The sequence below is a fragment of the Acomys minous genome (genome assembly GCF_964271855.1).
Source record: "Acomys minous genome assembly, chromosome: 17".
NCBI classification, from domain to species: domain Eukaryota; kingdom Metazoa; phylum Chordata; class Mammalia; order Rodentia; family Muridae; genus Acomys; species Acomys minous.
Genome location: NC_140500.1, coordinates 59,956,063 through 59,977,882, shown reverse-complemented (window position 1 = coordinate 59,977,882; position 21,820 = coordinate 59,956,063). Strand labels below are relative to the sequence as shown.

Genomic DNA, 21,820 nt, shown 5'->3' with positions numbered 1-21,820 from the left:
TCCCAGCTCAAGATTTCTCCACAGAAGGCAGGCTCGGAGGTTGGAGGTTGGGTAGGAAGGAAGCAGGCTGGCCCTGTGGAGGCTCCATCTGAAGTCTCAAAGAAATGTCAAGAGTGGCTGACAGCCCACCTGGCTATTGAAGCTGCCTCTAACTGACCTGGAACCCCTTGGAGGAGTCTGAGGAGGCGCACAAGAGCCAGTCTTTTACCAGACCTGATCGGTGTCGCCTTCCTTCCCTCACTGCACATTTTAAAATAAGGGAGCAGATGTTGGCCAGAAGGTGAAATGTGGTCTGTGATTGCCAGCTTTTAGCAGGCTGAGCCAGGATTGCATTCTGGCCAGTCTGGGTTATACACAAGAGATAATGCCAGAAAAGAACAGAGCTGGGATCAGCTCACTGTAGAGAGCTTGCTGCCAAGCAGGAAACCATGGGCTCCATCCCCTCCATCGCACAGACCTCCTAAGCTGACAGCAGCCTAAGGCCTTTCTGTTGGCAGCTCCGGGTTTTCAACCCAAAGTAGACGGGGAGTAGTTTGGACCTTGGCCCCGCCCGGGCCCTCGCATTTCCGCCAGACACTGGGCTTGCCTCGGCAGGCGTCTGCGCATGCGCACCCCACAACTAACGGCGCCGCTGCTAGCTGTTTCCGGCGCAGGCCCTCTTACAGCCTCCCAGTGTCCTCAGCTGGGTTCAGCCTCCGCGTGGAAGCACGGCGCGGAAGAGCGGGCTGGAAGGAGCTGGAGAAGACGGCCATGCGCGGCAGCCTGGGAGGGAGAGGACCGCCCTTCCGCACCCTGCGCACGCGCGCTGCGATCACATGATGTGGGGCGGTGCCGCGGCGCGGGCTGGAGCAAAGCCACGGCAGCGGGCAGAGTAGCTACGGCGGGACCTGCGGTGGCGACGGTAGCATGGCCGCGCTTTATGGCGGTGTGGAAGGGTGAGCGCTGGACCGGCCTCAAGCTGTCTGTCCGGGAGCCGCTGGTCAGGGGGCGGTGGCCCATCAACCCACGCCCGGTGCCTTAGTGCTGCTCGGCGCGACCACGCCCCTCCGGACCACCACCTTCGCGCCCCAGGGCTCTTGTGTCAACACGGAGAGAGTTTTGCAGAGCTGGCGTCAAGTGGGAAGTTGCGGGTCGCGAGTGGACATGGGAAAGTGGCGGAAGCCCAGACTGAGATTTATGCCCAAGGGAACCCTGGAGTTGAGCAGCTGTCACCAGAGTACTGTCTGGTCCTGGTGCCAGGGACCCTTCACTGCTATTGGCCAAAGGGCCTTTGGTTTCCACATTCTCCTCAGAAGCTAGTCTGTTGGACTTTGGGAAGTAGCTCAGCTGAGCATGGCTTTGGGTGAGACGTCTGCCTTCTCTGGGCTTCAATTGCCCATATGTATAGCGCTAGGACAAGGGTGTGCAAGACGGTGGTTTACCCTGTCCCCTACGCATGACAAACATTTTGTGGATCACAGGGTGTGTCAAATCAGGGCATGATAGGAGGATGTGGAATCATAGCAGCTTACTGCTGACTTACCCAGAAGTCTCTTCCCATGAATTGCTAACCTGGATGGTCAGGCTTTATTTTTTTGTGACACTTTAAAAACAAAGAAAAGCCTTCAGCACAATGTAGAAGTTTGCACTTAGTCTCATTATATTCATATGGAAGCTAGAAGTTATTTCCCCCAGTTGGTCAAGAAGTTATTTTGGATCTAGTCTGCTGTCTCATGAGTCAGTGTCCCCTCTGAATTTGATGCCCTCTTTGAGTTGGCTCATGGCGTTTTCATTGTCTTTCTATTGCATTCCAGGAAGTACTGGTCAGTAGGCTATTACTAACTTGCACATTACTCTTCCTTTAAACCACGCCTTACCCAAGGGATTTAACTCAGGAGGGTTTAGTTGCCTAAGTCTGTAAATTCCTCCTTGTCTGGTGGTCATTTCTCACAGGTGTCCTGAAGACCTTTGTGGCGGGAGACGGGGTCTTGAAAGTGGCCCTTAGGGAAAAAAAAAGAAAAAGAAAAAGAAAGTGGCCCTTAGCTGTAGCGAGAAGAATATGGTGGTCTGCTTTTCTCCTCTGGTGTATTTACCATAAGTTGCCTGGGCCAGGCTCTGGGTATGTTAGGGGGCTAGGTAGTTAATTGCTCTGGAGCTTCACCCAGTGAGCTCACGAATAGGCAAACAGGAAACAACTGGATGCCCTCGCGATTCAGAGCAGTCTCTACTAACTAGGGGCTTACCGCTGTGCGGAGAAGCCCTCCAGCGCACACATTTTAAGGCCCAGGTGGTGAGTAAGTGGGATCTTGTAGAAGTGGGACCTACCAGGGAAGAATGAGCAAGGCCGCCCACTCATTTACCTTTCCAGAGTGTAGCAGACACTACACAGGCAGGTTTGGGAGTATGTGTTGGGCTTGCTGAAGCTTCTCCACCCTAGACTCTATTAAGGGGCTACTATGCAAGCTTGGCTCCCCCTGCCTGCAATCTTACCAGGGCTGGGTGCCCTCTTGTGTTTTGTAGGGGAGGCACACAGTCCAAAGTCCTTTTACTTTCTGAGGATGGGCAGATCCTGGCAGAAGCTGATGGACTGAGCACAAACCACTGGGTAAAAAAGCCATCATCCTGAGGGGACCCGAGGGTTGGCTCTCATGTAATATGCTGTGACTCCCCTTGAGGTGGTGGCTGGGCCTCTTGGCAGCTGGTAGGGGCAGCGCAGATCCTGAAGTCTTTTTTTTTTTTTTTAACTCCTCCTCCCCTGTTGGGGCCAGCTGATAGGCACAGACAAGTGTGTGGAAAGGATCAACGAGATGGTGAACAGGGCCAAGCTGAAGGCTGGAGCGGATCCTCTGGTACCCCTTCGAAGCCTGGTGAGTCAGCTGGAGCCTGGGCCATCAGCAGGCTTGAGGCAGGTGGCCAGTGGGACTAGACGAGCTTGGTGCCTGGAGGAAGAGGTCTCTAGGACCAGGGCCCTCCATCTTGCCCATTTTTTGTGGTTTCAGTGATCATCTTTAAGCAAGAAAGCATTGTAAGAGCATGGCGCTCCAGAGACCCGTTTGTACCTTGATTTGATTCTCAGCTTTGCCACTCAACAGGAGGGCCCTTAAGTCAGTTGCCTTCTCTAAGCCTGTTTCCTCATTTTGCAAATATAGATATTAAGAGTTGTTGGGAAAGTGAGGTGATGTGACACAGTCTGAAATGGTCAGCAGCCTCTAGCCTGGAGAGCTCTTAAAATGTTAGCTCTTCTTCCTCCAAGGTTGCAGTGCCTCTGGCTGCTTCCCAGATACGCGAGGGAGATAGATAGGCAGGCACAGGCAGACTGTCAAGCCAAGCTGCTTTCTCCACCTTCCCTCACCTTGCTCCTTTACCTGTGCCTTTCTTTCCTAAGCCAGGCTGTCCCTGCGGGCTGGATGGGTGTCAGGAGGGGAAGGATTAGGAAAGGAGCTGGTCTGGGGCTGTACCCTCTCTTCCGTTGCTTAGCTTATTCCTCTCCCTTGTGCCTAGGGCCTGTCCCTGAGTGGTGGGGAGCAGGAGGATGCGGTGAGGCTCCTGATGGAGGAGTTGAGGGACCGATTTCCTTACCTGAGTGAAAGTTACCTAATCACCACTGATGCAGCCGGTTCCATTGCCACAGCTACACCGGATGGTGAGGATGTGAAAGGAGAAGTGGGGTTGAGAAGGAGCTTTCTTATGAGGAAAGCCTATAACCTATAAAAAAAAAAAAAGGTAGCTGGCAAAGTTTGTCTTATAAATATCTAAGGCAGCCATTGTTATTCTCTCCCAGCTGTGCTTTCCTGGGCAAAATAATACCCTTGCTAGAGCAGGGATGAGGGACAGAGGAGGAGGGAGGGCAGGAAAAGTATCTGTGTGGGAAGTGAGGGATGGAATCTAATGGGGCAGAATGTAGGGCTACTGAGCGGAAAGAGTGGGACTCTGTGATACCCTATGTGCTGGTATATAACGGAGTCTCAACAGGCATGTCAGTGCACACCTTTAACTTTCAGGAGACAGAGGCAGGCAGATTACAGCAAGTTCAAGGCCAGCCAGGGCTACCTTATGAGACCATCTCAAAAATGAAACCGGCTTAGGCTCTGGTTTGGCAGCTCCCCTCTCTTTGAGAAGTTGTGGGTTTCGCTTCCCTCGTGTAGAAGTGAGGGTCGCTATCTGTACGACTCAGTGGTGCTGATGGTCACAGGGTCTGTCATAGTGTCTGGTATTAGGTACTCAATAAAGCTAAGATCATTTGAAGTCTGCCTGGCAGGAAGCCATGTTCCCTTGAATTGATACAGATTTGGGGTTTCCTCCATCCCCTGGGCAGGAAGCAAGTGGGCTATTTGTCCTGGGAGGTTGGGTGGCAATCCCTCCGCTGTAAGGCTGAAACTGCTGCTCTCTGGGCCCTAGGCCACACTGAGCCCCCATGCCCTCTCCCCAGGTGGGATTGTGCTCATCTCTGGAACAGGCTCCAACTGTAGGCTTATCAACCCTGATGGCTCGGAGAGTGGCTGCGGTGGCTGGGGCCACATGATGGGGGATGAAGGCTCAGGTGAGCACACATAGGGCCGTGACATATCCCTTCCTATGGCTCCTCTCGGTTTTCCTGCCCTCTCGGTTCCTAAACCTAAACAGGTGTCCCTAAACAGCTCCTAAATCTCTTTTGGAGTACAGGGTAGTATTGGGAGAATCACAGTCACCATCTTGCTCCTTAGTAGCCAGGGCCCGCTTCATGGCAGGGTGGTGTAGCCTCCCTCTGTTGACCTGGAGACCCAAGGGAAGGATTGAGACTGAAGGGTAAGGCCAGAGACTTCCTGCCAGTAGGAAAGGGGTCTGGAAACACTTCCCACTGACACTGCTTTTGAGGCAGTGTGTGTGTATGTGTGTGTGTATTGGTGTCTTTTGGGTCCAACTCGTGCTGTGACTGCAGCTGTGTGACACAGCTCGCCACCTTTGTCTTTGAATGGGAGCTGGTGTGACAAGTTCACTTACTCTTCCCACCAGCCTTCCCTTGTCTGGGTCTGTCAGATAGTTGGGTTAAAAGCCTCCCTCCTCTACTGGAAATGTGACTGACTGATCACTGACTTCTAACTGGTCTTGAGCTGAGAGCCCATCTGCATGGGGAGAGTGCTCTGCGACTGGCTGTCTTCTTTGCCCTCTGCTCTCGGCAGCCTACTGGATTGCACACCAAGCTGTGAAAATCGTGTTTGACTCCATCGACAACCTGGAGGCAGCTCCTCATGATATCGGCCATGTCAAGCAGGCCATGTTCAGCTATTTCCAGGTACTGCCTACCCCATAGTCATGAGCACCTGGTGTAGAAGACAGGGGATTCTGATGGAGAGGCTGTAGAGAGGAGGATGCAGGTCTCCGGGTGGTCAGAACAGGATTCAGAGTAGTGTGCGCAGTGTGACTGCCACTTCCTCTTAGGAATTTTAGTCATTTTTTCCAAATATTTTAGCAAAGCCAAATGAGACAAGCGTAAAAAAGCTACTGTTTCTGTAGATAATCACATTTACCCTACCCCCATTAAAATATATTCAGGAGAATCTCTGTTTTCTTGGAACTCAGATGGGTTGTATGTGTTAGACTGTTGGAGGAAGACAATTTGGGAGATAAATCTGTCTTTTAGTTATAGCACTTTTCAGAGCCTTTGCCATTGTGAGCAGGGACTGTAGGGGAGTGCTGCTCTTTAACTGAAGCAGTCTTTTCAAGAGTGATCTCAAGGAAAATGAGAAAGGTTTCTCTTTGTAGCCTTTGGCTGTCCCAGGACTCATTCAAACTCACAGCAATCTGCCTGCTTCTGCCTCCCCTAGTGCTGAGATTACAGATGTGTGCCACCACCTCTGGCAAATTCCCATAATTTTTAAAGCTTAAAACCAGACAAACAGCTGGGTATGGTGGTGCATGCCTTTAATCCCAGCACTCGGGAGGCAGAGGCAGGCGGATCTCTGTGAGTTCGAGGCCATCCTGGTCTACAAAAGGAGTCCAGGACAGCCAAGGCAACACAGAGAAACCTTGTCTCGAAAAACTAAAAAACAAAAAACCAGAAAAGCCCTAGTGGTGGTCACACACGCCAGGACTCCGGAGGCAGGGGCAGGGGATCTCTGTGAGTTTGAGGACAGCCTGGTCTACAGAGCGAGTTCTGGGACAGCCAAGGCTACACAGAGAAACCTTGTGAAAACAAAAACAAACAAAACCCCAAATACTTTGGTCATCCAATAGATACACTATGAAGGCCACTGTGAGTTACAGACCAGGGATTTCTCTATCTATTGACTGCTTGTGTCTCTGTGTTCCTCAGGTGCCAGATCGGCTAGGAATCCTCACCCACTTGTATAGGGACTTTGATAAATCCAAGTTTGCTGGGTTTTGCCAGAAAATTGCAGAAGGTACTGTAGGTGCTGGTTTATATAGCTTGGTTCCACAAAAGCATGTCTTATGGGAGGGTGGTGAGTGGTTGAAGGCTGGCCTCTGTGCTGGTGCCTGTCTCACTAAGTAGCCTGGAGTCTGTGGCTCAACCTGGTGTGGTGACTAGGGTGAAGGTGGGACCAGACAACACTGGGTTGCCTGCTCTTCTCCCTGGTTGCCATATGGCTGGTGCAGACTGTATGCCTGGTTTTGAGAACTTGAAGTCCTTTGGACAAGTTCACAGAAGCCAGGAGTTGGAAAGCTCAGGCAGCTTGTGTTGGCTTTTTGAGGAGCCTGCATGTCTACATCTTTTTTCAGTAAGGCTTGCTCCTTTTTCACTTGGATTCCTTAGCCCCAGGGAGGTCTACATGTTTCTCTCGGGTCTGAGGCTCAAAACACTTGTCCTGATGAGGCTGATACTAACAGGAAAATCAACAGTCTTCTTAGCAGGGCTGATAGATTCATGGGGACAGACACAGTAATGTGATTTAGTAGTTCATCAGTCTAGTCCTACTGCTCTAGTGAGCATCATGAGCTACTTCCAGTAGGGCACTGGAAAAGGAGGTGCCTGAAATGGTGGGAGGAGCTTGTTTACCAATATGGGCATCCATCCTAACATTAACATGGCCTGAGCTTGCTGCTTTACCTCAGGGAGAGTGCCTAGAGTAGGGTAGGCTGCTTTCTGTATTCTCTAGCCCCCTTTTTCTCCCCCAGGTGCACAGCAGGGTGACCCTCTTTCCCGGTACATCTTCAGGAAGGCTGGGGAGATGCTGGGCAGACATGTTGTGGCAGTGTTGCCAGAGATTGACCCGGTAAGTTGAGGCAGTATACAAAGGTGGGTGAAGTCTGGCTCTTGGCCTAGGGTAGTGAGACTGTCCCATCAAACTCTATGCAATTCGATGCCTCTGTATCTGTAGACTGGGTTCATGTGGTGCTGTCTCCATCCTCCTGTTTGACCATTCCTTTCTTCTCTGCCTCGCTTTTATGACTCCCATTTTCCTCCTTGCCTTTCCCCCCCTTGAGTCCACCTTGTTTCTCACTAGCAAGGGCTAGGGTTAAGGTCAGCCTACAGTGTCCCATTTTCTGCCCTTCTGCCAGGTTTTGTTCCAGGGGGAGCTTGGCCTCCCCATTTTGTGTGTGGGCTCAGTGTGGAAGAGCTGGGAGCTGCTGAAGGAAGGTGAGTCTTGGTGGCAGATGTGGGTGAAGACAAGAACACAGCAGGAAAGGAGGGTGAAGTGTGGGCCTTTATTCTAGCCTCTGTGACCTGCTGGAGCATGTGCCTTGTTAAAAGCCTGTGTAAGCCTCTTGAGCTCCTGAAAGGATGGTCTATTCCAAATGACACATTAATCACTTTTTAAGATTTATTTACTTTTAAGCTGGGTGTGGTGGTACATACCTTTAATCCCAACTCTCAAAGGGAGGCAGAGACTGGCAGATCTCTGTAAAAAAATTCAAGGCCAGTCTGGTTTACAAAAGCTAGTCCAGGACAGCCAGGGTTCTGTTGTTTGGGTGTTTTTTGCCAGCATGTATATCTGTGCATATGGGCATGGAGTGCCCAAGGACAGCAGAAAAGGGTGTTTGTGTGATCCTCTGGAACTGGTGTTTGTGTGCCATTGTGTTGGTGCTGAGTACTGAACCCAGGTCCTCTGAAGAACAGCAAATGCCCTTAACTACAGAGCCATCTCTCTAGCCCCTTGGAGCTCAGACCAGTGTGATAACTTGTGGTGGCACCCTTAGTCACTGTTCTGGTCAGAAGGAATTAGCCAGTTGTAGTATTTCCATTAGAATCTCTGAAACAGCTCAAAGACCCCCCACTAGATTCTGGCACCAAAAAATTGTGATTACATGCCCTGGAGCTGAGAAGCACTGGATTTTGGGGCTGCTGGTTCTAGGACCCAGGTACGCTGGCACCTTTGTGCTGGATGGTTGGCATATGGCCTCTAGCATCTGCACTGAAGCTGTAGCTGCTGGTCTCCTCTCTGCATTCTTCCCTCCAGGCTTTCTCCTGGCGCTGACCCAGGGCCGAGAGCTGCAGGCACAGAACTCCTTCTCCAGCTTCACCCTGATGAAGCTGCGACACTCTTCTGCACTGGGGGGTGCCAGCCTGGGTGCCAGGCACATTGGACACCACCTTCCCATGGACTACACCATCAACGCCATTGCCTTCTATTCCCATACCTTCTAGGGTCTGCCCACCTCCCCATCCAGCTGACACTGAGTGTTAGAAGGGAGATTAAAAAAAAAAAAAAAAAAAAAAAATATATATATATATATGGAAGAAAATAAATGCACTTTATTCCTTCCCCAGCAGGAGGTATCCTCAACACATTGCTGTGTATGTCCTCAGCACCTCCAGGTGCTTACTGTGGTTTGCATGCACTCACCAGGCTTTTAGGCACATAATCCAAGTTTTCTCTTGGCAGACTTATGGTTGCTCATGATGAAACTCGCCCCAACTCCTAGAGAATGACCCAAGATCTATCACACCCTCTCGTAAGGTTCCCAGTAGGACTCAGGGACCAAATAACCCTAGTCTCAATTTTGATTTAACTGGATTTGGTAGCTGTAGGTACACAGCACATTTTATAGTTTCTTGTGTGAATGAATTCCAGAGGGCCAAGCAAACACTGTTTAACTCAGTGGACTGCCTACTTCTGACTGCTGCTCGCCTGGCTCTGGTTACTCTTCTCTCTCTCAGACCTTTTTATCTGGGCTGCTGCCAGCCCTGGGGGAAGGGTCTTTCCTCTGGAGCTAATCCTTCCAGGAAATACTCTCTATGTGCCGCCCGAAGGCAGGTTTCTTGTCATTCCCAGACCCAGATTAACCAGGTGTGGATGTGCATCAATGCTAGTGTTTTAACCTCTGTGTTCTGTTTTCCCTGTCTCTATCTCCTGCACAGCACACGTGTCCATAAAGCTTAGCCAGGAAGGTGCCATCTCAGCAAATGCATTATTCTCATTTACTGAGTTTTTCAAACAACTGCTATTTGATTGGTAGCGTAAAAATTTTAAGTTATCTTTTACATGTGTTTTTAGGAAAACTATTTTTAGGGTTTTTTCTTTGTTCTTTTAAATTTTGTTTGGGTGTTTTGCCTGCATGTATGTACAGTGTATGTGCATTGTCTGCAGGAACCAGGAAAAAAAAATAGATCCTCTGTCTGGGACTAGAGTTTCAGATGGTTGTACACCTAGATGGAGGTACTGGGAATTGAACTAGAAACCTATTGAAGAGTAGCCACTTAATTGCTGAGCCCTCTCTCCAAACTTTTAAAACTTAAAAAAAAAAAAAAAAGGCAATTAAGAGCATTGGCTTTTAAATACTTACAACTGGGACAAGGGTCCAGAGTCTGGACCTAGGTTTACTGGAGGTGCTAGGCAGCTGCTGGGCTCCACTGGTGCCTACACCTTCCCTTTGGCCCTCCTTCCTCCTGTGTACACTTCTACCATCAGCCCTCCTTCCTTCATGTATCTAGCAGAGTCTACAACTCTCGTACCCATGGGCATGACTGGAAAGTTCAGAAGTCTCGGCACTGATTCTGGATAGAAGAGCAGTGCAGTTTCATACCCTGTCCAGTTATGCTCATTATTAAATGGGCCTCAGGTACTTTAGAAGTCCTGGCCTGTAGGAGATAGCACAAAGGTTCTTGAGAAGTTGAGGATCATAGGAATCTGCAGTGCCTAAGGCTCCTAAGAGGCACAGCAGCTCCCAAATCCTGTGTACAGACAACTTGCCAAAGTGGAGGTAGAGAGCCAAGCCTAAGGGGCTGACAAAATGCAGCACACACTCATCAACAGGTAACTGGTCAGTAGTGGAAGAATGACTCAGAAAAACAAGACAGATAATGAGACCACAGCATGTTTAGCTCCATTGACATGAAACATCCAGAAAAGATGCATTATTAGCCACACCAGGGCCTGGGACCTGCATATGAAAGAGCTTTCTAGAGAGAAATAGGGTGGTTGTTACTCCAGCACTAAAAAAGTTCCTAAACTCTGACTTGGGCACTTAAGTCCAGCATATGAACTATCCCAGCTGAAAGCTGTGGGTTTTTTTTTGGGGGGGGCATTTCCACTTTTAAAGTATTAGTTTATTTTATTAATTTATTATTTACAGACAGGGTCTTACTATGTAGACCTGGCTAGTCTGAACTCTGTTGGCCTCAAAGTAGTGATCTGCTTATCTTTGTGTCTCTGCTTCCCAAGTCCTGGGATTAAGGGTGTATACTACCACTGTCTGTCAAATATTTTTGAAGGTTCACAATGGGCAGGACGGGATTTCTACACACACAACCCTAGACAGGGTTTCCCTGGGCAGCCTTGGCTGTCCTGGACTGGCTTTGTAGACCAGGCTGGCCTTGAACTTGCACTGCCTGGCCTGACAGAATTAAATGTATTTACAGAATGAGACATTTACTACTTTATGGGAAATACATTTTATAGTCAAGGGATGTAGTTTGCTTTTGGAATACTTTCTTGGCCATGCATAAAATCTTCCATTTAGCTCCTAGCACTAAAAAAACAATTTAGTAAAAGTATGATATTAAAATATTCAGAACAAGCTGGGCACATGCCTTTAATCCCAGCGCTTGGGAGGCAGAGGCAGGTGGATCTTTTTGAGTTCGAAGCCAGCCTGGTCTACAAGTGAGTCCAGGACAGCCAAGGCTACACAGAGAAACCATGTCTCAAAAAACCAAAAAATAAAAAATAAATAAAATATTCAGAATAGCCTGGTGGTCTACATCTACAATGTAGAGGCTGAGGCAGGAGGTCTAGTCTGGACCACAGAGCAAGACTGTGAATCACAAACACCATTTTGCTACCCTCACCCCGGGGTAGAAGTAACTCTGTGGTAGATGCTTGCCTAGGTGTGAGGTCCTGCATTAGATCCTAAGAACTACCAGGGTCTCTTCTTGTTACCATTAAGTAACTTAGAATGTTTACTCATTTTAAAGGAAAAGTAGTAAGGTAAATTTGGGCTCAGTAAATCTTCCATTTAAGTAAGAAGCAACAAAATGTAGAAAATGTTTTTACATTAAAAAAAAAAAAGGTACGCCTGTCCATTGAATTCCCCCAAGAACAGGAAGTCTGGCTCCTAAGAAAGCAGTATGTCTAATGTCCCAGTCCCCAAGTCCCCTAACTCCCAGGAAGTGGACTTCTGAGGTCCAGCAGTGGTCAGTATGAGGACAGAGTCCAGGTAGTATTCAGTCAACTATATTGTTCCCTGCTCTGTTCCTATCACCACCAGTAGCTTCTACGTGGGAGATTAAACAGGAAAAAGAAAGGTCCTCAAGTGCACAACAGGACTCACCTTCTTTCAGATTGTGACTATCTAGTCTGGTGACATCCTCTGTAGCATGATGGAATTTGGTAGGTGCTCACACCCACTGCACTGAGTCATCCCAGGACTGACCGTCCCTGGGGGCAATGAGTCTCATGACAGTGGAGTCCCTGCTTCACATGTCAGCATCGTTTCTATTTTCTCTACTTGGCAAACAGGAAGTGTGATGCCCCCTTACCCCTGTCCTCCCAGAGGAGAGTGGCTGGGATAAGCTTTTCCACCAGGTGGTGGGCACTTTGTCAGACCTATTGGTGGCATCCTGTAAACAAAGACTAGTAGCAATACAAGACCTTTACTGAATAGGCCTGTCCCCTCTAGCAGTAGAGGACAAACTCAGGAAGTCAGGCAGTCACATGCTCATTTACCACACCCCAATCAAGAAGTATCCTCTGGCTGTCCCCCCTTTTCCACCTCCTCACAGAGGGTGCTAATTCACAGTGCTGTTTGCCTACATCTCAAATCTCTCTAAAGTAAAAAAATGAACCCTTGACATAACAATACCCTGGAAAGTGCTTAGAGTTCACTAAAAACATTTATTTTTAAGCCATGGTTAACCTTACAATCTTAATGAAGCAATCATAGATCCTGTGACTTTGGAAATAGGGGTACTACCAAGACCTAACCTTTCACATGACTGGAATACCGCTTGGTGTAGTGCTTGCATGGTACATGTGAGGTCCTGGGTTCAAGAAAAAAGACTCAGTCTTCTCATTAGAATATTTTCTGGCTTGCTTATATGGCCAAAAGTCAGACACATTACAGATAGAAACTGGTCCCTGACCTTGAGCTATAGTACCCAGGCTTTGGCTACCTCCTCAGATTTCTGATGCAGTCCAAAATGCCTAAAGAGGCATTCCTTCACCACCACCACCCCAAAGTTATAGGGCCAAATAATCATAATTAGAGCTCAGTCATGAATAAATGAATACTGGGACTAGCCAGACAGCCACCATTAAGAACATTTCCAAAAAAGAAGATCTCAAAGGGGAAAAAAACTAAACTCTTAGCAGAGCAGTTTTGCTAAGTTGGCAAACTAACTAGGGCCAAGTCTGCAGTCTGGAGCACAGTTGTGCTACCTCACGACATTGGGTGGTACAAGAGTTGGGCCACAGGAGTAAGTCATCCCACACGTTACCAAGGACCACCTCACTGGCTGCATCTCCCAAGCCTGGAGTCAGCACCCTGCCTCTAAGGTGAACCCAACACACCAGCCCTTGGTTTCCAGGTACACCCAACAGTAGTCCAGTAGTAGTAACCAAATGTACTCCCTGAAACCAGGCCAGAGACTGACCTCCAAATAAAATGAACCAGCGATGGGCCTGTTGGACCGCTCCTAGCAGCTTGGCTTCCAAAGAGCAAAACCTCTCAGGCTTAAACAGCATTCCCAGCTAGGAACTCAGAGAAGAGAAGGTTGCACTCTATGTTGATATGCTGATGGGATTCTCCAGGATCTTCCTGCAATTCTGATATGTTCTGAACTCCAACAGCCTTGAGACTGCAGCAGAGAGAATCTTTTTATACCCTCCCTGTTCCCTCCCTCTCCTCATTAGAGGTGGCAAGCCAAGCTAAAAGGGGAAGCAGGAGTAAAATCCTCAGAAGGAGTTCCTAGTTTCATTCTCTTGAGGGAGAAGCTTTGGGAATTGGTGTGTGTCTGACATACAAGTTCCCTGAGCTACTCTCTATGATGTGCCGTGAGGGGGAAGGCCATTTTCACAAGATGCCAACATTCTATGGGACTCAAGGAAAAAGAGGGAAGTTTGTGTTTGACTGCTGGGCCTGTCTACAAGTGTTGAGAACAGCTCAAGGGTAGGGCTAACCGGACACCAAGACAAAATGAAAAGTCAGCAAACCAGCTCATAAGAAAAAGGGGAAAGGTTCAATTATCCAGATCCCAGTCCTTTCTTTCTAGTCTCTACCCACATCCACATGCTAAACTGACAACTACTGGAAGCTGCAAGATCTTTCCAGACCTACCACACAGCACAGTGACAACTGTACAGAAGCCACAGCACTCTCGGGCCTTCTAAGTCTCTTGTCCTGGTAATATGCTCAGGACAGGACACTCACTCTTTGACCCATCAGCCACTACCATGTCTACTTACAACAGCGGCTCCAGGAAGGAGTCAGCGCCACAGAGTATCAGCAAACCCTAATGAGCTGCGTGTAGAACTAGGAGTGCACCTAGACAGGACCATGGGGAAACTAAAGAAGCTGGATTGTGGGAGCAGTAACGCCTGGTTAAACAGCTTCATGGATACAGAAAGCCAAAAGCTCTGTTGTGCACTTGAGCAAGACCCCCTCAGGAGCTTAGTTTCTGGAAATCACTCTGTAAGGCAGAAGAAACACCCACGCTGACCCAGGCAGCTTGCTAGTGTCAAGGGAAAAAAATGTATTTCCTTTAAAAAACACAGAAATCTTTGAGGGAATTAAGATACCAAAAGGGCCAAATATTCATGGGACTTAGGAAAAGAAAACTGTCTAAAAAGATTCAAGCTGTAACTAACACAACTAAAGGCCTGTCTCAGACTTGGCTAACAGTGTCTTTTAGACTGTGGGGAAAGAAGCCTGGAGGAGCCCCATCAAGATCATGACAGAGAGCCCTATGTAACCGTTCACCTGTGAATGATGAGTGAGAGCAGCTACACAGTGATGACGGGACAACACTAACTAAATGACAGCCACCATCAAGCCCTGTTCTTCTGATACACAACTTACATCCATCTGAAGTTACATTCATCCAAGAACTTGCAAATCTGTTTTCTTGAGTAGAGTTCAGGACAGGAGACAAAAGCTTTGTGGGCCACTGGCACCCTAGTTTCATCATGGAAATGCCAGGGGATGGGGAGCTGAGTGTTGCATCTGGTTTGTATCTCTCACCACCCAGCAGCTCTCCAGGTGCCCTGTTCCTCATAGGTACACAGCAGGGAAAGTTATCTCTTAAATACTGTTTTCCTTGGTCTGCTTATTTTGCTTAAATGCAAACAACATTCTTTACATGGGGAAAACAACTGCAGTTGCTTAACTCTGAAGAGCTCATCTAAAATAAAATAAAATAAAGTGGGAAAACTGCTCTGAACAAGTAGGCAGAACAGAAGAGCCATTCTCAGAGGCTTGGAGAGTAGTACCTCACACATTAGTTACTCAGTCACAGTATCCAGTTAAACAACCTTCCCGACCCAACCCGCCTTGGCCTCACACCCTTACCACCCCCCTTCAGCTCTGCCTTTTTGTGCATTGCTGGCCCCAGGTACGGGGACAAAACAAGTCCTTCTGGAAGCTTCCAACAGCTCAGTACTTCACTCCTGGAATAAACTCCTTGGCATCTGGATTCAGGTTACTTTTGCTCTGAAATAAGAACCAAGAGAAAACATCTCAAAGCAAGCTGTAGTTTATTTTTTTCATGATTAAAAATTTAATTTGGCTGGGCGTGGTGGCACATGTCCTTAATCCCAGCACTTCTGAGGCAGAGGCAGGCAGATCACTGTGAGCCTGGTCTACAAAGTGGGTCCAGGACAGAAAAAAAAAATTAGCATACACAATAATGTTTCATTTTAACATTTCTTTCTTCTTTTTTTTTGGGTGTGTGTGTGTGTGTGTGTGTGTGTGTGTGTGTGTGTGTGTGTGTGTGTGTGTGTGTGTGTGTGTGTGTGTGTTTTCCCAAACGGTTTCTCTGGGTAGCCTTGGCTGTCCTGGACTCTTTTGTAGACCAGGCTGGCCTTGAACTCAGAGATCTGCCTGTCTCTGCCTCTCTTGAGCACTGATATTACAGGTGTGTGCCAGCCTCGCTTCACTATAACGTTTCCTACAAAGGCATTACACTGACTTTGCTGATATATGCCTCTTATCCCTCCCCATATCAATGGTCACCTTTCTGCTTTCATGTCCTATTGCACTTTAAAACTTACTCCAGGCTAGGGATGTAGCTCACTGGTAGTACTTTGCCTAGTGTACACAAGGCTCAAATCGCCAGCCCTGCAGAGAGATGGAGGCACAGGGAGAAAGAGAGGAAGGAGGAGGACAGGGAGAAAATCCCAAATCATTTAAACTTTGTTTTTGCAGTGCTGATGACTGAACCCAGTGTCTGATATATGCTAAGCATGTCTTCCACAACGAAGCCACACCACAGCACCCTTCTGGGTAGCCCCAGGCAAAGAAGGAGTCTCAACTCCCTAGGCTGTAACTGAATTGTGCTCAGAGGCTCTTCCCTTCCTGTTTCCATTCCATTCCAGGATATTCCCCAATGTAAAAAGATACTCTATCCAAACAGCATTTCAAGCCACTGAACAGATTAACATGGTGAGAAACAATATTCCTCAAAGCTAGCTTGCATATCAGAGCCTCTATTTTTCTCATGTTTCTGTGCCCCTTGGTGCTCTTGTGAATAGCCCAAGTCTTGGCTCACTGAAGGCCACAGCCACCTACAAGCCATGAATCACTCAGAGAATTCTAGCCACATCAAAACAGAAAGCAAGGAACTCACTTCCTAGATTTAACTTAAGTGCAAAGTGGCCTGTTGAGTGTGTGTTCCTTCTAATAGGAACAGTTTTCCTAGCACATGAGAGAACATTAGATACAGAGAGAGAAAGAGAAAGGCACTATCAAGTGGTCTACCAAAGCCCTTTATCCCAGTGTGGAACATCAGGGCAAAGGAAGGCTGACAACTATAATTTCAGAGATGGGGGCCATTTAAGAGGTGAAGACATGGCAGCTCAAGAGGCTCCAGAGACTTGACGTAGGGTGTAGGGCCACACAGAGCACCTGTGACTCCAAACGCCATATTCTGTTCAGGCTGTCATATGCAGAGCTAGTGACGGCTCTTACCAGAATGTCTTCAGATTCCTGACTGTCGCTGACTGATAGTCCATTTAACTGTTGCTGTAAGTGTCCCACACCCTGAGGCAGGTCTCGTGATGGTATGAACCAGTCCTGGTCCTCTTCATCCAGCATCTCCTGAAAGCAGCGGTCCAAGAAGTCTTGCTCCTGCAGCTCTTCCTCTACCTGCCAACAAGTAAAGCTCAGTGGTATCCCAAATAAGCCATCCAGGGTCCCCTGCCCTTCCCTTTAGGGGTCCTCAGCCTGCAACTCAGAACCATAGGCAGGAGAGCTAATGATGCTCCTGACTATTGTGGGTTAAATGAGAAATGTTCCCAATTGGCTCATGTTTCTGAATACTTGCTCACTAGCTGGTAATGCTGTTTAGTTTGGGACATCACAGAACCTTTATGAGGTGGAGCCTTGATAGAGAAAGTGTGTCACTGGTGGCAGGCCCTGAGATTTATAGCCCTACCCCATTTCTTTCTCTCTGCTTCCAATTTGCAGATAACATGTGATCAGCCAGCTCCTTGCTCCTGCTGCCAATGCTTGTCTGTTGCCATGCCTTCCAAGACATGATGGACTGACTATATCCTCCCAAACTATAAGCTAAAACAGTTGGTTTTGTTCTTGGTATTTTATCACAGAAACAGCAAAGTAACTAATAACCATAGAGAAAACATGATTTTAGTTATTCAAAATGGCAGGCCTTCATAGATCTTTATTGGATACTTTTTATTATTATTACTTCTGATTTTGAAGGGGGGGGGGCGTGAGGATGGGACTGAGTGGAGAGGAGGGAATAAGCTGTGTACCATCATATACCATTATTTGCTGAGATCTAAAACAAATGGCATTTCCTTATTTAGAACATAAGTTTTTCTCTCCTCAAGATGGCATTTCAATCTGCTTCTAAAAGCCTCATATTGTTCACCTTTTTTTTTTTTTTTGAGACAGAGCCTTAAACTCCGGATCCCCCTTGCTTCTACCTTGCAAGTGTTGGGATTATAGGCATGCACCACCTTGACCATCTTTCAGAGATCATTTCCCCACAAAAAATCAATAGAGCTGGGAAAACGGCTCAGCAGGTAAAGTGCTTGTTGCACAAACATGAGGACCTGCATCTCACAGGCTCCATGAGATGTTTGATATATCATACATCATGAATTGAATCTTATGGTAATTAAACTGTGGCTTACTTGAAAACTTTGATAAAGTATCTTCTTGTCATCAATTTTAACATGATTTTCCAGAATGATATACGCAAAAGCAGCAAGCGCATGTCCTTAAAATGTTGTAGTAGACACCACCACCACTGACAATGGTAGCAGCAATGCCAGTGGAGGCAAGAGGGCAGGGAAGAACTCCACACAACCAGCAAAGACAATGAAGGCTGGTGGGGTGTAAGTATATGGAAGACAAGAGACCCACAGAGGGCAGAAGGGAAGAGGAAGGGATAGACTACAGATCCTTGAGGATTTAGAAACATTTAGAAGGTCAGGCCTTTGGCTCAGAACCCAGAGCTATCAGCTAACTTGAGCTATAGACCACTGGCTACTAAGGCCTGGAACCCCTGATTCTCTGAGTATGTAGAGCCTTTATCAACATTAGAAAAGCCGTCTTGTTCCTACAAGTACAGAAACAGATTCCAACAGTTCACTGGGATAGAGACTGCCTTCTACCTTTGCCTACCTGTCTGTTAAAATCCTCTTCATTCTCCATCCACATATATTCTGCAAATGGGTTTTCCTTTTCCTCATGTCCATTTAACCCTTGGTCCTCTTTGCATTTTACACTGGGTGATGTACTTGCCACACTGGATCCATTCATTATGGGGATTCTAAATAGATAAAAGGAAGCAAAAAGTAAAGGACTGAGGAAATATGAATCTAAGAAATCCAGACCCTTCCAAGTTGTTGGCCAATGACTTTAATGAAAATGAACACAACTCTTTTGTTTGTAACTGCTATGACATCAATCCCATCTGTATAGGTACCAACTATACAGATGTATGGTTCTTTAAGAACTGAGAGGAGTGGGGCATGGTGGCTCACAATTATCATCTCAGCACTCATAGACGTCAAAGCAGGAAGACTGCCTCAAGTTTCAGGCTGGCCAAGGCCATTGTGAAACCTGTCCCAAACAAACAAAAACAGTTGGGGCTGGAGAGGTGGCTTAGTGGTTAAGAGCACTGACTGTTCTTCCAAAAATCCTGAGTTCAGTTCCCAGCAACCACATGGTGGATCACAATCATCTGGCCTTCTTCTGATGTGCAGGTGTACATGCAGGTAGAACACTGTAAACACAGTAAATAAATAAATATTTAAAAACAAAACAAAGAAAAAAACCACTGGCTGCTCTTCCAGAGGACCTGAGTTCAATTCAAGGCAGCTCACAACTGTTTGTAACTCCAGTTCCAAGTACCTAACATCCTCATACAGACATATATGCAGTCAAAACACCAATGCACATGAAATTAAAAAGAAACAGTCTAAGCTTACTCTTTCTAAACAAAAGCCAAAGGACACAGTAGGAGTACAAACTTTATTATGCCAAATTCCTAAAGTCCTAGAATCTACTGCAAATCAGCTTCCTTACCATTTGGACAGGAAGAAGTGCATTCTTTTAAAAAAAAATTATTCATGCCTATTTTCATTTACACATGTGTGTCTATGAGTGTATGCTATGCATGAGGGTCACCTGGAGCTGGAGTTATACATAGTTGTGAACTGCCTGACATCTATACTAGGAACTGAACTAAACTAGGGTCCTATGGAAGAGCAAGTGCTCCTAACAGCTAAGCCATCTTTCCAGCCCCCTAGAAATACACTGTTAATGAATAGTATAAGCACCTGTTCTTATTCTGAGCACTGAGTCCTCACCTTCTCTCTCTCTCTCTCTCTTTCTCTCTCTCTCTCTCTCCCCCCCCCCTTTTTTTTATTTATTGAGATAGGGTTTCTCTGCGTAGCCTTGACTGTTCTGGACTCTTTGTAGACGTCGCTGGCCTTGAACGCATAGGGATCAGCCTGCCTCTGCCTCCCGAGTGCTGAAATTAAAGGCGTGTGCGGCACCATGCCCAACTCCAAGTTCCGTTTCTCTTTTAAAATGTATTTCAAAAGTAACACAATTCATGGGAAGTGAGGTTGGAGGGATTACCAAAAAGCAAAAACAAAAACAAACAAACAAGATAACCCTCCACTGTATTGCTAAGAAAAAAAATTAAAAAATAAAAAGTTCACCAGCTGTCCAGTCATCTACAGTTAAGAATAGGCAACAAAGTGCACACAGCCTTCCTACCCCTAAATTCCATACATACATTCCCAGTATCCCTCCTCACTAGCAGGATGACAGGACCATCTGACATGTCAGCATGCAAACCTGCCTTGGGAACTGCATCCAGTGTTTCTCTATGACACAGTCTGGAAGAGCCTCTGTCCATCTTACTGATTTCCTTAGACTATCTCTCAGAAACACAGCCACTGCATTACTGGCTATATTCACTTTTTTTAAAAAAAATATTTATTATTATGTATACAGTGCTCTGCCTGCATGTACATCTGCAGGCCAGAAATGGGCATCAGATCACATTATAGATGGCTGTGAGCCACCATGTGGTTGCTGGGAATTGAACTCAGTACCTCTGGAAGAGTAGTAGTGCTCTTAACCACTGAACCATCTCTCCAGCCCTATATTTACTTTTTTGAAGTTCTTGATTTGTTGCCACTCTGGTAAGATGGTTTAGAGCATCAAAGCACTTGCTGCCAAGCCTGAGGACTGAGTTCTATTCCTGAGTCCCACATTGTGGAAAGGAAAGGAATGATTTTACATAGTTGTTCTCTGAACACACATGCATGCACACAACACACACAGATACACACACACAGTGAAAAAAATTAAATTCTCACCAGCAGTGCCTATTTCCTTACTTTCATGAGCATTTTAAAAAAGTATTCCTATTCTCATACCTTAGTTATTTATAGCTTTTTCTTTACACTTGTATTTTGTTGAGGACATTGGCCATTTTTCTACAGACACACATAACTTGTCCCTGTCTTTTATAATTTCTAAAGTTATTTTGCGTAGCTTTTGGTGGCACTTTTACTATCCTTAATTTTGTCTGTCTTATGTATGATTTTTTAATAAAAATATTTGACAATTTTATACCTGAAAAGATTATTTTTTGCTGGTGTTTTGCTTGCATGTTTATCTGTGTGAGGGTCTTGGATCCTCTGGCATGTGGGTGCTGGGAATTGAACCCAGGTCCTCTGGAAGAACAGCCAATGCTCTTACCTGCTGAACCATCTCTCCTGCCCAATTTTTAAAAATTTCCCCCCTAGACAGGGTTTCTCTGTGTAGCCTTGGCTGTCCTGAACTCACAGAGATCCTCCTGCCTCTGCCTCCCAAGTGTTGGGATTAAAGGTGTATACCACCATGCCTAGCCTCCTGATTTTTAAACTTTTTGTGTGTATGCACGTATATATACACATACTATGGTGCACAAACGAATGCCAAAGGCAATCTGTAGAAGTCAGTTCTCTTCTACTATGTGGGTCTTGGGGATGAAACCTAGGTCATCAGGGTTGGTAGCAGGTGCTTTATCCATGAGCCATCTCACCAGCTCTTGCCTATAGCTTTTAAAGGCATACATGGGCTGAGTTTATAGTGAAGTGGTTCATCTCTAGCATGGAATTTAACAAGTGAACTAAGGCGCCTGTCTGTAATTCTTTTCTTTGGCTTCTATATTAATTACTTTATCTACTACTGGGACCAAATACTTGACAAAGGCAGCTTAAGGAAGGGTTTGTTCTGGCTCACAGAACCAGACAAGTATGTGAGGAGCTATCACATTGCACTACAGTCAGGAAACAGACAGTAAAGAATGCTGGTGCTCACCTTTCTTTCCTCCTTTTTATTATTCAGTCCTGAATCCTTGGCCACGGATGGTGCTGTATACTTCTCATCTGGCGACTGCCTCACTGGCATGCGCAGAGGTTGGGCTCCTTGATGACTCTAGTTAGATCTCACCAAATTGGCAATCAATATGAACTGTCACAGTTCTTAAATTCAATTTGGTATTTTTGATACCATTTATATGCCTTTTTTCTATAGTCATTACTTCTCCCTTCCTCCTCTAAGCTGCTGTGCCTGAGGAGCACAGTTAATGGCATTTCTTGTTCCAGTTCAAGTGCATAAATTTTTCCTCCAATTAGACTCTCCACTTTTGAGAAACAAGACTACTGGGCTGGAGAGATGGCTCAGCAGTCAGAAGCACTTGCTGCTCGTTCAGAAGACC

The 21,820-nt window shown here is 46.7% G+C and overlaps 2 protein-coding genes and 1 long non-coding RNA gene across 9 annotated transcripts in view; 1 reads left to right on the top strand and 2 right to left on the bottom strand.

Moving 5' to 3' along the window:
• The first annotated feature begins 618 nt into the window (after positions 1-618).
• Positions 619-17,734, top strand: NAGK (N-acetylglucosamine kinase). Of its 7 annotated transcripts, none has more exons than XM_084765358.1 (10): positions 649-935; positions 2,500-2,584; positions 2,748-2,846; positions 3,481-3,622; positions 4,409-4,519; positions 5,139-5,251; positions 6,272-6,359; positions 7,093-7,190; positions 7,477-7,555; positions 8,376-8,704. In XM_084765358.1, exons 1-10 carry the CDS (start codon positions 907-909, stop codon positions 8,561-8,563), a joined length of 1,032 nt encoding a protein of 343 aa, XP_084621484.1. In that variant the 5' UTR covers positions 649-906; the 3' UTR covers positions 8,564-8,704. The 7 variants fall into 7 exon arrangements, with proteins under 7 accessions (XP_084621489.1, XP_084621485.1, XP_084621486.1 ...); XM_084765362.1 differs by lacking the exon at positions 8,376-8,704 and adding an exon at positions 17,035-17,475 and having other exon boundaries at positions 650-935; XM_084765361.1 differs by lacking the exon at positions 8,376-8,704 and adding an exon at positions 15,775-16,519 and having other exon boundaries at positions 650-935.
• On the bottom strand, positions 1,548-2,606 carry LOC311587985. Its single transcript, XR_014776031.1, has 2 exons — positions 2,470-2,606; positions 1,548-1,979 (listed from the first exon to the last, which is right to left on the bottom strand). It is a non-coding gene; the product is annotated as an uncharacterized lncRNA (long non-coding RNA).
• The window catches only part of PAIP2B (poly(A) binding protein interacting protein 2B), a 27,335-nt gene continuing 17,743 nt past the window's right edge, over positions 12,229-21,820 (bottom strand). The window contains exons 3-5 of the mRNA XM_084765365.1: positions 18,220-18,367; positions 16,537-16,713; positions 12,229-15,060 (exon numbers count right to left, since the gene is read on the bottom strand). Coding sequence (XP_084621491.1) covers positions 15,004-15,060; positions 16,537-16,713; positions 18,220-18,367 — 382 coding nt within the window. The 3' untranslated portion in view covers positions 12,229-15,003. The remainder of the gene's footprint in view (positions 15,061-16,536; positions 16,714-18,219; positions 18,368-21,820) is intronic.